This window comes from Phacochoerus africanus, chromosome 4, assembly GCF_016906955.1.
Source record: "Phacochoerus africanus isolate WHEZ1 chromosome 4, ROS_Pafr_v1, whole genome shotgun sequence".
NCBI lineage: Eukaryota > Metazoa > Chordata > Mammalia > Artiodactyla > Suidae > Phacochoerus > Phacochoerus africanus.
The window spans coordinates 8778597-8800935 of NC_062547.1; the positions used below are offsets into that span (position 1 = coordinate 8778597).

The 22339-nt window shown below is 55.4% G+C and overlaps 1 protein-coding gene across 3 annotated transcripts; it reads left to right on the forward strand.

The window, feature by feature from the left end:
* The first annotated feature begins 1810 nt into the window (after positions 1-1810).
* On the forward strand, positions 1811-20764 carry SLC22A8 (solute carrier family 22 member 8). 3 transcript variants are annotated; one of them, XM_047775460.1, is made up of 11 exons: positions 1811-1947; positions 2828-2915; positions 13321-13424; positions 13946-14100; positions 14857-15025; positions 17389-17512; positions 17731-17846; positions 18778-18992; positions 19710-19818; positions 19986-20189; positions 20279-20764. In XM_047775460.1, the coding sequence occupies exons 3-11, from the start codon at positions 13357-13359 to the stop codon at positions 20376-20378; spliced, it is 1260 nt and encodes a 419-aa protein (XP_047631416.1). In that variant the 5' UTR covers positions 1811-1947; positions 2828-2915; positions 13321-13356; the 3' UTR covers positions 20379-20764. The 3 variants fall into 3 exon arrangements, with proteins under 3 accessions (XP_047631416.1, XP_047631417.1, XP_047631415.1); XM_047775461.1 differs by having other exon boundaries at positions 1877-1947; positions 2694-2915; XM_047775459.1 differs by having other exon boundaries at positions 1890-1947; positions 2556-2915.
* The last annotated feature ends 1575 nt before the right edge of the window (positions 20765-22339 follow it).

The window sequence follows — 22339 nt, forward strand, 5'->3', positions numbered from 1 at the left end:
TCTGATGAGGCTGGAAGAACATACATCAGATCATTCATGGAGCCGGCTGTCGGGTGAGACTGGCCATCTTGTTTTGTTTGGCTTGTTTGCATTTCCTATATTTTATGCAAGAAACACTTTATTATATAATTAAAATAATGCTAAAGAAAAAAGTAGAACCACAGGAACTGTGATTTGTCTTTATCTTTTTTAATTTTTATAGTGATTCTTATTTTTTCCATTATAGCTGATTTACAGCGTTCTGTCAATTTCCTGCTACATACAGACCCCGTCGCACATACATGGATGCATTCTTTTTTCTCACATTATCATGCCGCATCACAAGTGACCAGCCATAGTTCCCAGGGCTATACGGCAGGATCCCATTGCTTATCCATTCCAAAGTCTGTAGTTTGCATCTATCGACCTCAAACTCCCACTCCTTTCCCCTCCCCCTTGGCAACCCCTGAAGTCTGTTCTCCGAGTCCATGATTTTCTTTTCTGAGGAAAGGTTCATTTGCGCCATATATCCGATTCCAGATATAGGTGATATCATATGGCGATTTGTCTTTAAAGGGAAGCAGCTGATGAGACAAGAAAATGGTCCATTGGAATACTACTCAGCCATAAAAAAAGAATGACATAATGCCATTTGCAGCAACATGGATGGAGCTAGAGAATCTCATACTGAGTGAAATGAGCCAGAAAGACAAAGACAAATACCATATGATATCACTTATAACTGGAATCTAATATCCAGCACAAATGAACATCTCCTTAGAAAAGAAAATCATGGACGTGGAGAAGAGACTTGTGGCTGCCTGATGGGAGGGGGAGGGAGTGGGAGGGATCGGGAGCTTGGGCTTATCAGACACAACTTAGAATAGATTTACAAGGGGAGTTCCCGTCGTGGCGCAGTGGTTAACGAATCCGACTAGGAACCATGAGGTTGCGGGTTCGGTCCCTGCCCTTGCTCAGTGGGTTAAGGATCTGGCGTTGCCCTGAGCTGTGGTGTAGGTTGCAGACGCGGCTCGGATCCTGCGTTGCTGTGGCTCTGGCGTAGGCCGGTGGCTACAGCTCCGATTCAACCCCTAGCCTGGGAACCTCCATATGCCGCGGGAGGGGCCCAAGAAATAGCAACAACAACAACAACAACAAAAAAGACAAAAAGAGAAAACAATAAAAAAATAATAATAAAAAAAAGAATAGATTTACAAGGAGATCCTGCTGAATAGCATTGAGAACTTTGTCTAGAGACTCATGTTGCAACAGAAGAAAGGGTGGGGGAAAAATGTAATTGTAATGTATACATGTAAGGATAACCTGACCCCCTTGCTGTACAGTGGGAATATAAAAAAAAATATTAAAAAAAAAAAAAGAAAATGGTCCATTGAGTGTGGAGATGGAGGGAGGTATTCCCTTGGGCCTGAGACTCAGATAAGGGAGCCCTGGCTGCCCCAGGGACCAGCAGGGGACAGCCCCGAGCCCTCAGGAACAGTCGCAGGTGACATTTCCCAGGAGACAAGAGGCACCAGGTAGGGGAGTTGGTGCCCTGGGGTGGGTCTTGCCCGCTCATGGGCAGCTGTCACCAGCTATTTGCAGCTCAGAGAGGACCCTGGGCCCTCAGGACTCAAACCAGCCCCCCTGCCCCCACCCCAGACGCCTGCCCAGAGTCCCTAGCCCTCTGTCCCCCCACCCCAGCCTTTGCTGAGGCAGCCCTTTGAGGAAAGCTGGGCTTAGTGGGTCCACAGCACTTTCCCTGCCGGTGTCATTAATCCCCAAAGAAAGTCAAACATTAGCCCGGGAAACAGCTTATGGCTTATATAAGCCCTCCTGGGGAAGGCACAAACACAGCTTGTTGGAGCTGAGCTGCCAAACTAGAGCAGCTGCCGGACCCTGGGACTTGAGCAAGGGTTCCAGCCACATCGACCACCAGCCCCACCGGAGGCAGCCAGGCCCAGCCACCAGGTGAGAAAGGACACAGCCCCCCCAGCCCCAGTCCCCAGGGACCCCTGGGAAGACCCCAAGGCCAGACCCTGCTTCCACAGCGCAGCTGGCCAAGTCTCTTATGCCCTCCGGGACCTACTTGGGGCCTTTCTGCTGCCCCAGGGGACAGTCAAAAGCCAGCACAGGCTTGGGGAGACTTCCAAGATAGGGCCCCTTGGTCCCAGCTGTGTTGGTCTGCACGACCCCATGCCTGCAGCCTGTGTGTGATCAGCCTGGCTGAACACATATATCCACCCACCCACAAGTCCCCGCTCGCACACACACAGCCACACGCCCGAGCTCACGCAGCCGGGCCCCTACACTCCAGGCTAAAAGCGCACATCCCCCCAGACACCCCTGTAGACACACACCTGGCCACACACCACACCTGTGACTCCACGTCTGTACAGGCCATCGGGTGCATCCTCCTGCCATAAATCTGCAGGTACGCACAGCTGAAGCCCACATCCTCACACCTTCACACAGACCCTCGAGCTCACACACACACCTGGGCACACCCTCCCCCTTGTGCCTCCAACCCCCATCCACCTGCCCCCCTCCGTCTCCCCGGCCTGGTGCCCCGCCCGCAGCTCTGGCTCATCTTGCCCGGCACCATGACCTTCGCCGAGCTCGTGGACCGCGTGGGCAGCAAGGGGCCCTTCCAGCTCCTACACACGGTCCTGCTAGGCCTCCCGATCCTCGGCATGGCCAACCACAACCTGCTACAGATCTTCACAGCGCCCACCCCCGCCCACCACTGTCGCCCGCCACCCAACGCCTCCGCAGGGCCCTGGGTGCTCCCCACGGGTCTGAACGGGAAGCCCGAGACGTGCCTCCGTTTCGTATACCCGCCCAATGCCAGCCTGCCCAATGACACCCGGGGGGCCACCGAGCCCTGCCTCGATGGCTGGATCTACAACATCGTCGACAGGGATTCCATTGTGACTGAGGTACGCCCGGAGGCCACCCCTCCCTGCGCTTCCCGCGAGCTCCCCCACGCGTGGACAGGCGACCAGGCTGGGGGGCTGGTATCCCTGGGACCGGGGACAGGGCGTGGGGCAGGCAAAGAGGACGGACTAGGGGCTTCCACCCAAAAGGTTCCCTTCCTTCACGTTCAGGGTACAACCTTTTCCCCACAAACAGCCCATTCTATGGCAGGTGCAGTGCCAAGCTCCCGGGTTACAAACATGTTCCACTCCTGTCCCCACGGGGTCCACAGCCCAGCGGGGGTCACATCAATCAGTGAGAGTACCACACTAAGACGTGTCAAATTACAACTTCCAAGTACTGAGGGCTGGGGCCTTGGACTCACAGGTCACCCCTGAGCTGTGGGCAGGGGCGGGGTGGGAAGCCTCCTTAAAGAAGTGACCCTGGGCTGAGATAGGAAGGTCCAGCAAGTGTTGTCCAGGCAGCGGAGGAGAGGAGGGAAATCCCATCTTGTGCAAAGGCCTCAAGGTGGGAGGGTGCACGGACAGAGGGGAGTGTTGGGACATGCCCAAGCAGATCCAGAAACGTCTCTTCCCGAGCCACTCCTGTGTTCACCGCCCCCTCATTCCCGGGCTCCTTTGTTTGCTAATCCTTTGACCTGCCGGGAGTTACAGAGTTAAAGCAGCTTCCTGAATGATCTGGAGACCTCGATGGGGTCAGATGAAAAGAGGAAAATGGGAACTGACATTTATTGAGGATCCACAAATGGCCAGGCACACCTTGGAGTTTGGCCGACCTTGTCTTCCGCAGTTTGATCCCCACAATGATATCCTGTTGAAGGTGATTTGATCTCCTTTTACAGATCACCAAAAAAAAAAAAAAACTAAGACTCAGAGAAGGGAAGGGACGGTCCAGTACCACCCAGCTGTCAGTTTGGAGGCTGGAATTTAAAGCGAAAGCCCATGTGGGGCACCGGGGTCAAGCATTTATGGTAGGACAAAAGAGGGAGGAGCCATGGGATTCCAGGGAGGCTTCCTGGAGGAGGTGGCGTCTGAGTGGTGAGCAGAAGCCAGGGTTTGTTTTCATTCTTTACATGGGGGACCATGAGCCCCTCAAAGGCAGGATGTTGCTTTTGCCTCTTTAGAAAAGATGCATTTCAGAGTCTTTACCCAGGGCCAGCCCTCTCTGGGCACATGATGAGCGTGGGCTCTTGGAACCCTCGCAACTGGCATCTCAGTGAGGAAAGTATTGTCAGTACCTTCAATTCACAGACAAGGAAACTGAGGCTCAGCCTAGTTCCACAGCTTTCCCAGGATTACACACCCTGAGGACCTGGCAGCGGAAAGATTTGAATCCAGGATTTTGTATGTTTATGATTGTCATTCCTTTGTTTAATGAGTATTTATTTGCATATAAAGCATTTAGTACATGCAGGCACTAAGTTCTTTATAAATAGGAACCCTTTTAACCTTCCTGACAACATTATAAGGCAGTTGGTATGATAAGCCCCTTCTTGCAATGGGGAAACTGAAGCACAGAGAGGTTAAGGAGCTAGTTCAAGGTCATACCACTAGTAAGAGGCAGATTCAGGGGAGTCCCTGTTGTGGCACAGCGGAAACAAACCTGACTAGTATTCATGAGGATGCCGGTTCAATCCCTGGCCTCACCCAATGGGTTGGGGATCCATGAGCTGTGGCGTAGGTTGCAGATGCGGCTCAGATCCCACATTGCTGTGGCTGTGGTGTTGGCCGGCAGCTGTAGCTCTAATTCGACCCCTAGCCTGGGAACTTCCATGTGCCAAGGGTGCGGGCTTAAAAAGCAAAAAAAAAAAAAAAAAAAAAAAGATAGAGGCAGATTCAAGATCTGAATAAAGGGTATCTGGCCCCAGAGCCGGGGTCCTAACCCTTACAGCTGCTAACTCTCATAGCCCTAGATATTTCCTCCCTGTCCTATGCACTTTCTCTCCCCAGCACCAAGCAAGGTGCCTGAAATGCATCCAGCACCCAACAAACATTTACTGAGAGCCATGCCCATGATATTGAGCATTGAATCCGTGAGCCCTGCCTGCCCTCCCAGAGCTCACATATTGGAAGGAGGCAGCCCCACCCTCAAGAATCACCAGCATCGTGGGTGGGTGGGTGGGGTTGCAAGCTCCCCAAGGCAGGGGTATTCAGCTGCTCTGCTGTATCCCCAGCAGCTGGAACAGTGCCTGGCACAGAAGAGTGAAATAAATATTTGTGGAATGAATGGATATGAGCTTTATAAACTTAGGGGGCTCAGGGAGTTCAGAGGAGGGCCATCTCAACCACCCTGGAGGGGGAACCCAGGAGAGCTGGCTGGAGTCCGCAACACCAACACTGGGTGTGAAGGGGGGGGGTGAGGGTTAGGGAGCAGGCTGAAATGGACAAGTGCACCCCAGGCAAAAGGATCAGTGCGGGTGGCATCCGATGTCCAGTCCGAGAAGCAGGAAGAGCGCAAATGAACCAGGGCCGCCAGAGACTGAGGAAGGCTGGAGAGGCGGGCATGGGGTGCACAGGCCACCAGACAGGGCTGGAGGGGATAGCAGGAGGGTCTGGCTTGGATGCTGAGGCGAAGGTGTGGCCTCTGTCCTGAAGGTGACAGGGAGTCATTGAGTGATATTAACAGGAACGTGGCATGCTCAGATGACCTTCTGAGGGCAGTCACTCTGGCTACAGAGCAGAGAGTAGCTTGTGAGGTGTTTCAGCTGCAGGGAGATCAGTTAGTGGGTTGCCACAGGGACCCAGGACAAAAACGGCAGATAGCAGGGGCACTCGGAATAGATTCCAGAGAGGTTAGGAAGTCAGAATCTCTGGGACTTGGGAACCAAATGTACGTGAGAGTAAAGGATGGGGGAGTCAAAGATGCCCTGATACCTGCAAATAAGTTTCCAGGTGTATGGGTGACTCGCTGTATCTGGTCCCTGGGAAGACAGACAGAAAGGAGGGGTAGAGCCACCCTCTACGTCTTCGAAAACACAGAACCTACCCAAGAAAACCAAAATCCTATAAGGAGCAATTAAGTAATAGCCATCGCTACCACTTACTGTGTGCTTACCCCACGCCAGATGCTCACATGAACTCGTTTAATCTTCACAACACCTCTCAGAGGTTGGTACCCATATTTTGTCATTTTTGCAGATGAGGAAACCAAGGTATCGGTCACGGGCCCGAGGCACCCCCAGTTCAGCAGTAGCAGAGCTGGGAGTCAAGGTCGGGCAGCAGGGCTCCAGAGCCACCTCTCCCCATCCCCCTCCTCCCTCACCCCCTGCTTCCACCGCAGCCAGGCTCGGTGCTAGGAAGCACTTAGTTAATGCTGAATGAAGGCCATGCCCCTCAGAGCCGGCAGGAGGGACTCAGACTCTGCTGACTGCCGGGAAGCGGCTTCCCTCCAGGGTGCACCATAGGCTCCAGGGAGCCTGGCCAAGAGCAGAGCATGCAGGTCTTGGACCCCGTCAAGCCTCAGTTCCCATCTGTGCCAGTTGAGTTCTCAGCCACCCTAAGAGCAGTTGGGTCCATCTGCATCCCTAACGAAACGCAGCCTCTCTCATCAGGCCTCAGGGTCTGTACCCTCCTCAAGGTCAGGTCTGGATCAGGCCCTGGCTCCCTGGGGACTCCCAGCCATGAGAGCCCCTTATCGGGGTCCCCCGCCCAGGGCCCGTGGACAGCCCTAGCCAGGGGCTGGTAGCAGGCCAGCGAGGTCAAACACCCTTGTGTGCTTGTGGTGGAAGTCATGGCAAATCCACGCTCCATCTGCTTGGGGAGGGGGTGGCAATCTGGCACCCACCTGGTGGAGGGGCTGGGCCTCTCCTAGGGCTGGGTCTCTGGGGTGGAGGCAGGGCACTGGCTGGACCAGCCCCGGGCGGGGAGGGGGAGAGTCCAGGGGAGGGGTGCGGGGTGGTCATGAGGAAGGCAGCATCTGGCAGCCAGTTCCACCCAGGTGACCCTGGCTAGTAAGCAAAGGCCGTCTTCCAGGAAGACGGCTTGGAATCAGGAGCTGGACCCAAGCGGCAGAGTTCACATCCTGACCCTGCTGTTTAATGGGGACGTTACCATCCGTAAAATGGAAGAAGAGAGCGAGTGTGAACATGAAAAGAGATCGTGCAAGGACAGCCTTTGCACGGCACCTGGTGCCTGCAAGGCGTTCCATGACCGGTCACCACTGCGGTTGTTGCCGTGACTGTCATTGTTAATAGAGATGTTCTGGCGTTCCCGTGGTGGCGCAGTGGTTAACAAATCCGACTAGGAACCATGAGGTTGCGGGTTCGATCCCTGGCCTTGCTCAGTGGGTTAAGGATCCAGCGTTGCCGTGAGCTGGGGTGTAGGTCACAGATGCGGCTCGGATTCTGAGTTGCTGTGGCTGTGGTATAGGCCGGTGGCTACAGCTCCGATTCGACCCCTAGCCTGGGAACCTCCATATGCCATGGGAGCGGCTCTAGAAAAGGCAAAAATACAAAAAAAAAAAAGAGGTGTTCTGAGAACTAGGGGGTTAGCCCCCCACAGAAGAGTAGGGGGACCCCCAGTAACAGGGGACTCAGCGGTCACAGCTCTTCCTGGCTCACCCAGGCCACATGGCTTTGCCTCTCTCCAATTCTCTCCTCCTGGGAACAGCATGAGGCCTGAAGGGGTCGGGGGTTGGGGGGAAGCTCCACCCCCACAGCCCGGGTCCTGATGAGCTCTCTCCCTCCCTGCTCAGTCCCCTCGGCTGTAGAATGGGATAACAAGGTCCTTCCCCACAGAGGAGGCCGGAGTGGGAGGGCTGCACCGGCTCCAGCCAGGAGCGTGAGGAGTTTCCCTGCCCTCTGATCCCATAAGCTCCCCTGGCCGAGGGCACCACACATTCCTTTCTCTGGGCTCAGCAGAGACAAGGGTGGAATTTTTCAGAAGGAGCTTTACTAGGACATTCAGAGGAAACAAAGGCCTTTCTTTGAAGTCTGGGAAGGGTAGGGAGTGTGGAGTGTGGGCTCTGGGTTCCCTGGGGAGGAGCCAGAGCCCACAGCCCGGGGTGCCCAACTTGGTCTGGGGGGCAGCTGAAACCCACCCCTGCAGCCCTCCGGTGAGCAGGCCCTTCCCTCTAAGGCCGCAATGATTCCTCTCTGGCCCTGAGCCTTCTTGTCCTGTCTCCAGGGCCACAGAAATCCGGCCCCCTCCCAACCCCAATACACACACACACAGGTTCCTGGAGGCCCCGGGTCAGCTGCCGGAGAAGCAGCGAGCCTGGCTACTGGTCCTCCTGGGAGTGGATCTCCACCCCCTGGGAGGTTTTCTGCCAAGTCTCTGGTCTTCCTCCCTCCCTACCCCCAGGCCCCAGGCTGCCCACCTCCCAGACCACCTGTCCATCTCTTGTCTCCAGCTGCGCTCCCGCTTCACCCCTGCTTGCTCACCCTCAACCCTGCCCTGCCCCCCTCCCATCACCTCCCCTTTCCTAGCCTCCAATCTGACCCCTCGGCCGACCCTTGCCAAGGAAGCCAGGATCCGGTGCAGGAGGAGCCTGGGGCCGTCCCAGGGGCTCTCCAGGGTCAGGGACTGTCTCCGTGAGCACCTACTGTGTGCAGGACCCCAGGCTGGTGCTTTGCATTCCTGCTCTCATGACCCTGAAAATCTTCTTTTATGGCCATTGTGAAGGTCACCCCTTTTTACAGAGGGATACACTGGACTTTGATCCAAAAGTTGGCTCTCTGGAGTTCCTGTCATGGCTCAGTGGTTAACGAATCTGACTAGGAACCATGAGGTTGCAGGTTCGATCCCTGCCCTTGCTCAGTGGGTTAAGGATCCGGCATTGCTGTGAGCTGTGGTGTAGGTTGCAGATGCAGCTCGGATCCCCTGTTGCTGTGGCTGTGGTGTAGGCCGGTGGCTACAGCTCCAATTGGACCCCTAGCCTGGGAACCTCCATATGCCGCGGGAGCGGCCCTAGAAAAGGCAAAAAAAAAAAAAGGCAAAAGTTGGCTCTCTGACACCATGACAGTGAAGTCAAGCTTTTATAGGAAGAAGGACGGGGGTCCTCACTCCAGAGTCCATATCCTTTCTACTGTGTCACGTGTCCCCATGAGCACAGGCCTTACGATGACGTGACAATAGTAATAAAACAGCCATTACACAGAGTATGGACTGTTTGCCGGGTAGAGTGCCGGGGGCTCTTCATTCCTTATTTTATTGACAAACCTGAGTAGCGGGTATTAATATTACCGCCATTCTATAGATAAGGCGACTGAGCCAAAGAGAGGTTAAGTAAATGGCCCAGGACACACAGCTACTAGGTGGCAGAACTGGAGACTCATGCCCTTTTGAGTGTGCGCAGGTACCTGGCTCTCTGGCCCATGTGCCCCAGCCCTGGTGCCATCAGGGGTCCAAGCATAGACAGGGGCCATAGCAATTCTCCCCAAGGTCTGAATGGGATCTCGGGGAGGTTGTGTCCCTGGTCCTTGCTCTGGGGGGAGTGCAGACCAAGTGTGGGGTCCCCTGGCAGGGTCAGTCCACACGTACACACACCGCAGTGTCCCCATCCTTGGTCCCGCGTGGCTTGCCCTGACCTTGCACGACACACCTTCTGCTTTGCCCTCTGAGGGGCCCCCTGGCCAGTGATTTTGCTGCTGCTCCCACTCCCACGCCCATCCCTCCCTCTTTGGGCCTGGTTCTGGCCTTGACTGCCTCCCCAACCCTGCCTCCAACTCATCCTGTGCTAATGTCTCACCGAGCCTTCCCTCTGGCAACTCAGGGCTCAGAGCAGAGCACAGGTCAGGGACCCTTTGTCAAGAGCACTGCTGGGAATCCAGCAGACCCGGGATTGAGTTTCTGCCTTGAATTGAACCAGACTGTGCTTGGGCAGGTTATTTCTCTGAGCCTTAGGTTCTCTGTAAGATGGAGCTAAAAACAGTACCCACTTCATAGGATTATTATGGCATCATTTGCAAAGTTTGCTCCTGAGCATAGTAAGCCTTCTGTTTCTCCTCCACCACCTTCCCGATACATCACCACTCAGGAAGACATGGTTTCCTGTCCTTCCTTTCCTAAACCCAGCTCCCTAAGGACTAAACATTCCAAGAAAGGGAAAAGAAGGCCAGGAACGTTGGATAGGATATTGGGAGCAAGAACTCCATGTGGAGTTGCCAAAAGCTGATAAACAAGAGGTCAGCCCACACGCCGAGGGCCAGATAGAAGCTGAGTGACCAGCTCCCTCCAATCAGCAGGTTACCTCTCTGGCCCTCATCTATAAAATGTGAATATTGATTCATTGGACAAACACGGATATTTACTGTGCCCCAACTACTCTGCTAGCTGCTAGAGATAAAGAGTCAAATGAGCTCCCTCTGCCTTTGGTGAGGTCATGGATTACAGGAGAGACAGACAAGTAGGTAGATAGAATGCTCTGTCATCTGTGTCCTCTTGGAGATAAGGACAGGATGCTGAGCGTGGAAGGAGGAAGGAGAAATTACACTGGGAGTCTGGATGGGCTTCTCAGCCGTTTACCCATTTCACAAATATTTACCGATTACCCGCTTGTGCCAGGCACTCAGAAGAGATGTTCCTGACACTCAGAAGAGATGATCTTGACATGTGTTTCAAAGGACTGACAACCTTGCTAGAATAAGGGGAACACATCTAGTACACGAGCAAAGAGAAGCACAATAGCCTGAAGCTTTCATAGAGTCACTAGTGTAACCCGTTTAAGACCACGGACCCCACGTGGCCCAGCCTGCGTATAGAGTCAAAGTCAAAGGAAGCACAAATCCCACTCACAACACCTTGAAGAACAGAGGCTGCAGCCAAAGGTTTTCTTTATAGCCAACTGCACAGAAAGCATGCCCAAAGCCCCTCAAAATATCTTTCCCTCCCCCCAAAATGCAGGATGCCTGTACAAGTCTCCCCAGTTCTCTCCATCCATAGTCCTCTCTTTGCCATGCTCTTAGGTTCCCAACCTCGTTCCCAGGTCCTTCAGGGACCCAGGCAACTCTGCCCTCTTCAATATGTGTCTTCCAGTGTCACTCTAGTTATCACCCTTCTCACCAACAGGAAGGGAGAAAGCATGCAAGTCCAGGCCAGGGATTCCCCCTTAATTAAATGAAATGGAAGCAGCATCCATTTCTTCCGCACACATGTCACTGTCAAGAACTTCCCGGCCCCACCCAGCTCCAGAATGGCCTGTCACTTTACACAGGATGCCACATAGGACTAGAAGTCTCTCTAGACCCCCACTGGGGTATTTCTTTCACACCCCCTCATTTCCTCCTTTACTCTTTCCCCTCCCCCACCCCCACACACATACCAGGCAGCCAGAAGAGCCCACTGTCCTGCTGGCCACACGGGGCCCCTCTGCACCTGCTGAAGGACCCGGAGTCTTTGCCTTCCCCCTACCCACCTCACTTCCCGCAAGGAAAGCAGAAAGATCCCCCTGGGATGTGTGGTTTTTCTCCCCACGTTGTTTTACTTCCAAAACCTTCTCATGAGACATTTCCCATAAATAAGATTCTTCACTTCATTACATGAGTAATTTGGCGTAACTAGACAAAGGGTGCATGTCAGGGATTAGCGGGAGATTAGGCCAGACAGGTGGGCAGGAGCCAGTGCATGGGGGCTGTGTAAATCTGTGATAACGGAGCTTTCTCTTCACCCAGAGGACAAGAGGAAGCCAGGGAGTGCTTTAGGCACGTGGTTTTAGAAAGCCATTCAGGTTATCGGAGGAAGAATGGGTAGAAGGACAGAGGTCCAGGCTGAGAGACCTTTCCGAAGATGGTTGTAAGAATCCGCCCTGGGCTCAGTTTCCGCATCTGTAAAATGAGGATGGCGGTAGCTCCACATCACAAGGTGGTCGTGACCATTGAAAAAGTTAACGCACAGGATTAGTGCTTCTTTAGAACAGTGGCTGGTGCAGAGTAAGCCCTTGATAAATGTTGGCTGATATCCTTCCTCCAAGCATAAGATGGTGCGTTCTGCACTAAGACAGCAGTAGCAGAAACACAAGGATCCAGATTCGAGAACTGTGACAAAGGTAGATGGAGCTTCCTGGTGGCCTAAGGGTTAGGGATTCAGGGTTGTCAATGTGATGGCTCGGGTTTGATCCCTGGCCTGGGAAGTTCCACATGCCACAAGTTGGGGGGGAGGATTAGAAACTGGAGGAGCAAGCAATTGTAACGTGGGATAGGAAGGAGTCCAAAAGGGACTGCCAAGGACTGCCATTGAGACCTTACAGGGAGGGGGTGACAGGTGTCATTGACTCCGAGATGCCCGCAAGACATCCCCCGGGAGGAGATTTCAAGGAGGCAGCTGCATCTACTGGTCCCAAGGCCAGAAGAAAGTTAGGCTAAAGATAGGGATTATTATTTTATTCACCATAAAATAATAATTGAAGCCATAGGAATAGATGGCATTTTCTAGGGAATAAAAAGAGGAAAATCCAGGAAGAGCCTGGGGAACCTTTAAGGGATAGAGAGAAAGGAGCCCACAGAGGAAAAGGTGGAAGTCGGGGGATTGGGGTGGAGGTCAGCGGGGTCAAAGGCCACAGGAGGGAAGTCAGGTCAGGAAACAGAAGGTTCCATTGAATTTGGGGAGCAGAGTTTCAGGGGCGTGGCAGAGGGCAGAATGGAGAAATGAGTGGGACATGAAGATGGGGTGACAGCAAAGGTGGCTCCTGGTTCAAGAGACTGGGCTTTGAAGGAAAGGCAGAAATGGAGTGAATGTGGAAAGGAAAGAGGCTCTAAGACAGGGACTGGAGCCCAGGCAGATGCAGTGGGGATGAGTCAGCAGAGAGAGAGAGAGAGACTGAAGGTGGGGGATGGAGGGAGGTGGCCGCAGTAGAGTGACGTCCCCTGGAGGAGAGAGGATGCAGCAGAGGGACTGACCTTGGACGTGTGAGCAGGGCTCCCCAGGATGCAGGTGAGCTTGAGGCCAGACCTCAGGGGGACAGCTGAGCCTACTTCGGAAGCCATATGGCAGGCCACACATACTTAAGAGATGTCATCAATACACAACCACAGGTCAGGGACCCCAGGAGCCCCAGGCCAGGCTGAAGAGGGGAAACGGCACTTGGGAGCAAGGACCAGTCAAGAGAGGATGCTGGGAGGAGTTCCCGTCGTGGCTTGGCTGTTAATGAACCCGAATAGCATCCATGAGGACACGGGTTCGATCCCTGGCCTCGCTCAGTGGGTTAAGGATCAGCCTTGCCATGATCTGTTGTGCAGGTTGCAGATGCGGCTCGGATCCTGCGTTGCTGTGGCTCTGGTATAGGCCAGTGGCTACAGCTCCAGTTTGACCCCTAGCCTGGGAACCTCCATATGCCGCGGGTGCGGCACTAGAAAGACAGAAAACAAAAGCGAGGATGCTGGGAGAGTGGGCACACACTGGGGGGGCACAGTGGGAGCAGCTGAGAGGGCTGGTCTGGACTGAGCCCAGCTGGCGCCCCTTTTCTCCTGTGCAGTGGGACTTGGTGTGCAGCTCCAGCAAGCTGAAGGAGATGGCCCAGTCAGTCTTCATGGCGGGCATACTGGTTGGGGGGCTCGTGCTGGGAGCCCTGTCTGACAGGTGAGGGGCTGGGGCCTCACCACGGGAGGCACAACCCATGGAGACCCCCATCCCCACCCCTCTCTGTTCCGCCCCTGCACCCCAAAGATACAAAGAGCTGGGGGAGGTGGGAGAGATGGTCCCTGCTGTGTGGCCAGCCCCTTTCTACCCCCAAACCCTTGCAAACTGGGTCCAGCCTCCCCAGACCTGGGGGGAAAGCCTCAAGCTTTTCAGACACAAGAGTGGCTGTGTGGCCGTGGACGTGGCTGGGAGATGAGGGGTCCTTTGACCCCTGCTCAGGCAGCTGAGCTGGGGGTGAAGGTGATCACTCATTAACTCAAACTTGTAACTGCAAACTTGTCAAAAAAAAGGAAAAAAAATAGCAATTACAAGCAAGGTTCTCTCCGGGGAGGGAGTTACATGCCCTGCCCCGCCCTCCGGGAGGTGGGGGGTCCAGCCCTTTGCCCCAAAGCCTGCAGAGTCACTCTCCTTGGCTGGCTCACAGTGGCTAAACCACCCTCTTCTTCTTCCCTGAGCTGCAGGTTTGGCCGCAAGCCCATCCTGATCTCCAGCTACCTGCTGCTGGGCGCCAGCGGCTCAGGCGCAGCTTTCAGCCCCACCTTCTCCATCTACGCAGTCTTCCGCTTCCTGTGCGGCTTCAGCATCTCAGGCATCTCCCTGAGCACAGCAATCCTGAGTGAGCCCCAGGGGTGGGGGCAGGGAACGGGAGTTTGGGGAGCACCAGCCTGAAGCCAAGAGTGGGGTCTGGGCCTGGCCCAGCCAAGGGGAGCGGGTGACCTCGGTCAGGCAAGGCGCTGCCCCTCAAAGGACCTCAGAGGGCCCCCCCCCCACCCCCGAACGTTAACAACCAGCATAAGGGCAGCAGCTTCAATACTGAGGACTGACCCTGGCCCCTGCACCAGCTGGGTACACAAGCTCAAGAGGTAATCCTATCATCCCGATTTTTCAGGTGAGGAAACTGAGGCACAACATAGGAAGTCACCTGCCACTGGAGTGTGGGCTTGGGAATCAGCCTCACTCACAGCATTTCTAAAATGGACACGAAGAAATCTTAGGGTCAGGGTCAGATCAAGGCCAGTGGCGGGGAGTTCCCATCATGGCTCAGTGGTTAATGAACCCAACTCGTATTCATGAGGTTGCAGGTTTGATCCCTGGCCTTGCTCCGTGGGTTAAGGATCCGGCGTTGCTGTGAGCTGTGGTGTAGGTCGCAGATGCGGCTCGGATCTGGTGTTGCTGTGGCTGTGGTGTAGGCTGGCAGCTATAGCTCTGATTCAACCCGTGGCCTGGGAACCTCCACATGCTATGGGTGCAGCCCTAAAAAGACAAAAAAAAAAAAAAGTAGCCAGTTGTAGAGGCAGGAGCTGGTGCACCTTCTCAGGAGGTGCCTGGGGCCCAGTCGGATCTTCATCTTGTTCTTGGGCTCCTCCTGCAGATGTGGAGTGGGTGTCCACCCGGTTTCGAGCCATCAAGTCCATTGCAGTTGGTTTCTTCTACACCTTTGGCCAGTTCGTTCTGCCCGGCCTGGCCTACGCCATCCCCCAGTGGCGCTGGCTCCAGCTCACCGTGTCCGTTCCCTTCCTCACCTTCTTCCTGTTGTCCTGGTATGTGGCCCCCTCTTCTTCAGCCCCCTCCTCAGGCCCACCGGGGCCAGACGGGAGAACCCCTGCCTGACCAGGCTGGCTGACTTTGCCTGTCCCGAGACACCCTTCCAGAGTCAGGAAGGGCATTCCAGGGTGGAGGAACCGCACACAGTGGGAGGGAGTGCTCAGGGGCCCCCGGCAGTGGGAAATGCGCCAAGTCGAGGTGGCGCGATGGGGCCAGGCTGTGGCCAGCACAGAAAGCCAGGGAGGCCGCAAGTGCTGAAAGGCTGGACCAAACTTCTGTTTGTGACAAAAATTCACAGGACAGACCCAAGTGGGAGGGGACAAGAGGCAGAGGGAGGTGAGCGTGGTGGGGGGGGACACAAGGCATTTGGAAGGAAAAGCGCTCAGAGCTTGGGGACTCCTGGCTTTGAGAGAGAAAGCAAAGGAAAGCTCAGACCTGAGAATCTGGAAGCATCGATGGGTGTGGGGCAGAGACCCTGAGCAAGGACATGGAGAAGGCAGGAAGTGAAGCTGTTGGGTGGTAGACAGTAGCTGAAGCCAGAGAACAAGAAACGATGAATAAGCCCGGGGCAGAAACCAAGTCTTAGAGGGACCCCATATCGAACACTCACTACGGGCAAGGCCCTGTCCAGGCATCAGCCTACATCACCTCAATGCCCACCGCACCTCTGTGTGGAGGGGCCTTTAGTATTCCCAGTGTACAGATGAGGAAACTGAGGCTCAGAGAAGTGACACAATCCCCCAAGGTTACACAAGGAGACGCACAACTGGAATGGGGCATCCGCTTGAAAATGAGAATAAGGAGTTCCCGCTGTGGCTCAGACGGTTAAGAACTTAGCATAATGTCTGTGAAAATGTGGATTTGATCCCTGGCCTCGCTCAGTGGGTTAAGGATCGGCGTTGTCACAGGCTGCGGCATATGTCACAGATGCACCTTCGATCCCACATTGCTGTGGCTGTGGCGCAGGCCAGCAACTGCAGCTCCAATTCAGCCCCCAGCCCAGGAACGTCCATATGCCGCATGTGCAGCTGTAAAAATTTTTTTAGAAGAAAAGAAGAGAAAAGGAGCCTAAGCTCCCAAGGAGACAGGCAAGCCTGCAGTGAGAGAGACGGTCAGAGGGTCCAGGGTGGAGCTGGGTATACCTCCTACAGCCTAGGAGGGGAGCCCGGCGTCGGGAGGCGACATTAGCACAGATGGTCAGCAGCCCCCTTCATTGTGTGACTTGGGACAAGCCTCTCCCACTCTGAGCCTCAGGATTCTTCTAGGCCAAATGGAGATACTCATGCCTATCACCCAGAGTTCCATGTGCCTGGTCCACGGGCAAGTTCACCAACGGGAAGCCCTTGGGGTCATTCTTGGGGAGAGCAGGATGGAATCCAGGCCAGGGCTACAGCGCTGGAGAGGAAGTCACCGGTCATCTTGGTGGGAACAGGTCAAGAAGGCCATCAGGGCGGAAACCAGACCACAAGGCCAGGAGGGCAGGTAGCCATGGGCCCAGGGGGCCACCACTACCAGCTGGACCAATGGTCTGAGGCCAGGTGACCAAGGTCTATTCCCCTGAGGGCCTCGCTGGAGCCAGGGCCTGGGTGCCTGTGGCGACCACAGCCAGAGCAGACCCACCCTGGGCCCACCCTCTTTCGAGCACCCTCCTGTCTCCCCACACCTAGGCCTCTTCCATTTCTGATCTCCTAGTGACCCTCAGGGATTGCTCAGGGTGAACCAGCCCCAAAAGTACAGCTCGGGAAGTAGGAGGGTGGAGGCAGTAAGGTTGGCCACCCGTTTGCCAACCCCAAGGCCCCCACTGTGCTCACATACCCCCACCCCAAGCAGAGTTGGCCTCTTGCAGAGAGAATCAGTGAAAGGGTCCTTAGACCCATTCCCTAGACCACAGCCCAAAACTTAGCCCCCTTCCTAAGCTGCCTCCCGGGACCACAGCCCTGCCGCCCTTCACCCAAGACCTGGAAAGCAGCCTGAGGAAGGCTGAGGCCGTGGATGTGCACAACCCCAGCGGTCCAGCCTGAGACATGCTGTCCTCTCCCACCTGCCTTGGCCTAGGGCCCAAGGCTCCCAGCTAAGAAATACCCAAGGATAACAAGCGGCCCAAGCTGGGGGCAGGGGAATGGCTCTTCTGGAAAGGGAGGCAGACAACGCTGGAATTTGTTCTGGCTGCAGAGAGCCCAGGTGCCAAACTTGGCCAAGTGTAAATTCCATGAAATCTACAGAAAGGTAGCTCAGGTTTCTGGACCTCTGAGTCCCGGCCCCTGGCTCTTGATCTTCTTCCAGCCTCTCAAAAGGGCTTCTGGCCCTGGGGGGTCGGGGAGGCGGGGGAGCCCACTGTGACTTGATTCTGGCCCCCCAGGTGGTTGCCTGAGTCCATACGCTGGATGGTCCTGTCTGGAAAGTCCTCCAAGGCCCTGAAGACCCTACGGCAGGTGGCTGCCTTCAACGGCAAGAAGGAGGAAGGAGAAAAACTCAGCCTGGAGGTAGAGGCCAAGAGGGATTGTAGTCTGGGGCCAGAAGCTGGGCTCTACTCTTGGACTGTCCCCTCCTCTGGCCTCTGGTTCCCCTGCTCACAAGCCTACTTCCCATCTGAGGCCCCAAGCAAGCTTGTCTAAAGGCACCAGGCCGGCACCTCCCTCTCTTCTTCCTCCTGCCCACCAACTGGTCACTAATGGCACCTCTCCCCTTCTTCTGCCCCAAGGAGCTCAAACTCAACCTGCAGAAGGAGATCTCCTTGGCCAAGGCCAGGCACGGCATAGCAGACCTGTTCCGGACACCTGTCCTACGCCGTGTGACCCTCTGTCTTTCCCTGGCCTGGTAACCCACCACCCTCCCTGCCCGCTCCCTAGCACCCCTGCCAAGGCAGGGATGGTGAACAAGACCTCTGGCAGCCTCAGCTGAGGACAAAGCCTAAGTACCTGCAAGAAGAGGGGAGGGATCCCCTCCTCTGGGCTGCCCCAGCCCCATCTCCAGAATCTCCCGCATTCCTGCCCCACACAAAGGGTCATACCCTGCTTCCTTCTGGGGTCACACCCACCTCACCCAAACCCCTTCACCAGCTCACGCCTCTACCACGGCAGTTTCCCCAGGCTGTGCCTCTCAGTTCCTGCTCCCTCCTGGTCCAGCTCTGTCCTCTGGGGCCCCACAGAACAAGGCTGGCCCTCGAGGCTCCACGACTTAAGGAAAGAAATCATGTTTCTCCCACGTCTTCTCTTCGGTCTAACATCCGCCGCTCCTTCAAAGCCCTTTATGCAACCTGGTTCTAAGGCCATTTTCCATCCTGGCCATCCCCACGTAAAAAGGATTCATTTTGTCCAGACTCTACAAAAGGGATTCCACGATTCTGAGAGGGGGAGGGGAGGCATCAGACCCATGTGCCCAGCTCAACTTTCACCTCACCTGCTCTGGATGCTAAACCATTACCCAACCAAGAGATGTCATCGACTGCCTCCTTTGGTCTCCAGGAGTCCTTCTGCTCCCGATATTCTCTGGAGTCAGTTATATGGCATCGTTGCCCCTCTGCCTTAGACCGTGACCATGTAAGACATGACCAATCAATCTCAGCACTCTTTCCGTGATCCCAGACACAATCACAGAGACTTCAAAAGGGCACGCGAGTAGTCCCGACCAATCAGCTGCAGATGGGACAAGGGATGAAATTCTTCATCATCCTGGTGACCCAGTGAGCAGTGTGGGGAGAAGCCCCAGCCTGGCTGTGGGTCCTAATCAGTCACTCTCTGCCCCTCAGGTTTGCCACTGGTTTTGCCTACTACAGTTTGGCTATGGGTGTGGAGGAATTTGGAGTCAACCTCTACCTTCTCCAGCTCATCTTCGGTGGGGTGGACGTCCCAGCCAAGTTCATCACCATGCTCTCCATAAGCTATCTGGGCCGGCACATCACGGAGGGCGTTGTTCTACTTCTGGCAGGAGGGTGCATCTTGGCCCTTATCTTCGTGCCCTTGGGTGAGAAGCTGGGGCCACCTCGGAACCCACTGAAAGAGGCTGACTCATGGGGCCAGTGTGTCTGTGGGCCTCACCGACTGGGGAGTGGGGTTCCGGGGGTTCTGGATGTGCTGACTCTGCCTCTAAGTCAGGGTGTAACCTCGAGCAGGTCACTGTGGTCGCTGGGGCTCAGATTTCTTGTCTAGAAAATAGCTCAGTTGGGTTGGATGATCTCAAAGATCCTTTCCAGATCTGGCTCAGACTGGGCAAAACAAGGTGGTGTCTGCACAGGGCTAGGAATTTCTCAGGGTGTGGGCATTGCCTGGGTGACATTGCTGCAGAAAAGGAGCTCAGATGGGGAGACATCAGAGCCTCGGTGCTCAAGGAGCACTCCCCCAACCTACTCCACCAAGACCTTGGAAAAGCCCCTTTCCCCTTATATAGACGTTTGTGGGTTCATACACCCATATCCTTCCAAAAGAACTTGAGACAGTTTAGGACAAAAACAGATGCAACGAAATGTGAGAACAGGGTACCAGAGCCAGGAGAGAACCCATATGCAGCAGGACACAAGCCTGCGAAGCACTAGGAACAGCGGAGGGGCTCTTACTCGGCTTTTAAGTTTGGATCTGAGCTGTTCAGCAGCCAAAGCCAAAAAGGAGACCAGGTCCCCCGAAGCGTGAGAACCCTCAGGGGCTCCTGGGCCCCAAGGTCCACTGCATTTTCTTTCCTCTGCAGACTTAATGACCCTGAGGACAGTCCTGGCTGTGTTCGGGAAGGGATGTCTGTCCGGCTCCTTCAGCTGCCTCTTCCTCTACACGAGCGAGTTATACCCCACAGTCATCCGGTAGGTGCTGGGTCAGCGGTCAGCCCAGCCAAAGGATACAGCAGCAAGTGGGCTGGTGGCATCCTTGCACCCCTGCCCAGGGGTTCCCTGTTCTTTGAGAACCCCCCCCCCCCATACACACACACACACACACACAGGCTGTCAATCCCTGCTCTGAACTCTCCCAGGCAAACAGGGATGGGCGCAAGTAACCTGTGGGCCCGCGTGGGAAGCATGACCGCCCCGCTGGTGAAAATCACGGGGGAGTTGCAGCCCTTCATCCCCAACATCATCTTTGGCACCATCGCCCTCCTGGGAGGCAGTGCAGCCCTCTTCCTGCCTGAAACGCTCAACCGGGCCTTGCCAGAAACGATTGAAGACATAGAAACCTGGTCAGTCCCCTGCCTTTGCCCCACCCCCCGCCACCCCGTCCTCCTCCGTGGGGAGGCCCAGGGCTTTTCCTGAGCTCTCTTTCCCCCAGGTCCCTGCGGGCAAAGGAACCAAAGCCAGAGCCAGAAGCGGAAAAGTCATCCCAGAGGATCCCTCTGCAGCCCTGTGAACCCGGCCCGGGCCCCAGCTGAGACCAACAGCCCTCCCCTCCCTGCCCTCCAGAGACGAATCCCAGCCAGGTCCTTGCCTGTCTTGAGGCTCCGTGGGCCCCCTGGGGAGGCCCCGGGCACATCCATGGTCCCACAGAACACAGTCTTCTGAGAGCTTGATGGAGGCGTCTCCATCAGCCCCGGAGCCCCCCCCCCCCGCCCCCCCAGCACTGGCCCATTCAAAGGTTTAGCCACAGGCCTTCACGCACTCTGCCTGGCCCTCGCCCTTCCTGCAGCCCAGGCCCTGTCATTCTTCTGTCCAGCCCTCCCCACTGGCCCCTCCTGCCATTGCTCCCACCCACTTCCCCTTCTGGCGTCCACTCCTTTCTCCAATGGGAGATTTCAATAAACGGCAGTGAAGAACTCTAGCCACGCTGTTCAGGGATGCAAGTGGGAGAGGCGGGGGAGGCCCCCATGTGGACGGGTGACCAGGGACATCCGTCCATCTGCACATGCATGCACACGCAGGAATGGGCACACGGGTACATGCACGCTGGGCTGAAGTGAACACGTGTGTGCTGTGTAAGTATGCAGAGATGGGTAAACACCAAGCCTGTGTTAATCGGCTTGGGCCGCTGTAACAACATGCCACAGACCGGATGGCTTCAACAATTTCCTCATGGTTCTGGAGGCTGGGAAGTCCAAGATCAAGGTGCAAGTCAGATGTCTTCTCACTGCATCCTCATATGGTGGGAGACGGAGAGATGAAATAAGCTTTCTGGTTTCTCCTCTTATAAGGGCACCAACCTCATCACAAGGGCCCGACCCGCGTGACCTCATCTAACCCTAATTACCTCCCCAAGGGCCACCTCCTAAAACCATCACATGTGGGGTGGGTAGGGCTTCAGTGTATGAATCTGGCAGGGATACCAAGCAGTCTATAACAAGTCCTGTGCATGGAAGTGCCACATGTGTATCTACGTGTCCCATCGTTCATGTGCGCGCTTGACTGGACAAGCCCAGAGTGGCTCCAAACTCCTTCTGGCTATACGCCCCCAGTCTCCGGTTCATGTCCCAGCCCTGCACTCACCAGGCAGCTTTGTCTCCGATTTCACTGCAAGAATACAGCCATGACTGAAGGTTGTCGATGTCCGCCCCCAGAGCATCCCCCAGTCGCAGCAGAAAGTCCAGTCCTCCCATGAGCTCTGCATCCAGCCTCTCCTGCTAGCAGCCACGTGCCTTCCCCCTTGGGTCTGTGTTGGATCCCTCTCTCCTGGCTCCTTCCCATCAACAGTTAAATAAAGCCAAGCCTCTCCTCTCTTAACACAAACCAACCAAACCTTGGGTGCCACATCTCCCTCCAGGGGCCACACCGTCTCTTTCTCCCCTTTGCAGCCAGACTTCACAAAGTTGCTGTCTGCCTCGCCTGCCTCCATTTTCTGACTTCACCCTAGCTGTGCTCTGGCTCCCACCTCCCTCTGAAACTGTCAGCAATTGTTTCATTGTTGCCATTCATCCCGCCCCACGCCCCCCCACCGTGTGCCAGTCCATAGGCCACTTGTCATCCCTCCTCCTGCTTGACAGCCCAGCAGATTTGGGTCTATCAGCCATGGTCTCGTTCCTTGGTCTCTGAGATGCCATGTGCCTGCAGATGCCTCTCACACCCTGGCTGCACCCTCTCAGTCTGCTTTGTGGTTTCCTGTACATGCTACGGCATCTCTCTGTCCTGTACCCAGCCCTTCCGCAAGGACCTACATTCCCCAGCAGCTGCTAAGTAAACGGTTAACATGACCCCGCACCTCTGGTCATGATCAACTGGACCAGAGGGCCCTCCGGATCCAAATCTCAATTCATCCCATGTTCCCTCCTGGGCTGGGACTTGGGTTATGGAGGTTCTGGTCCATCTCTTGTTTCTTGCCCTGGGAAGACAAGTTAGCATGAGGGTGGGCTGGCCCAGATGAACACAGAACAGAGAAAATCAGTTGCAGAGAAGGAATCGAGCA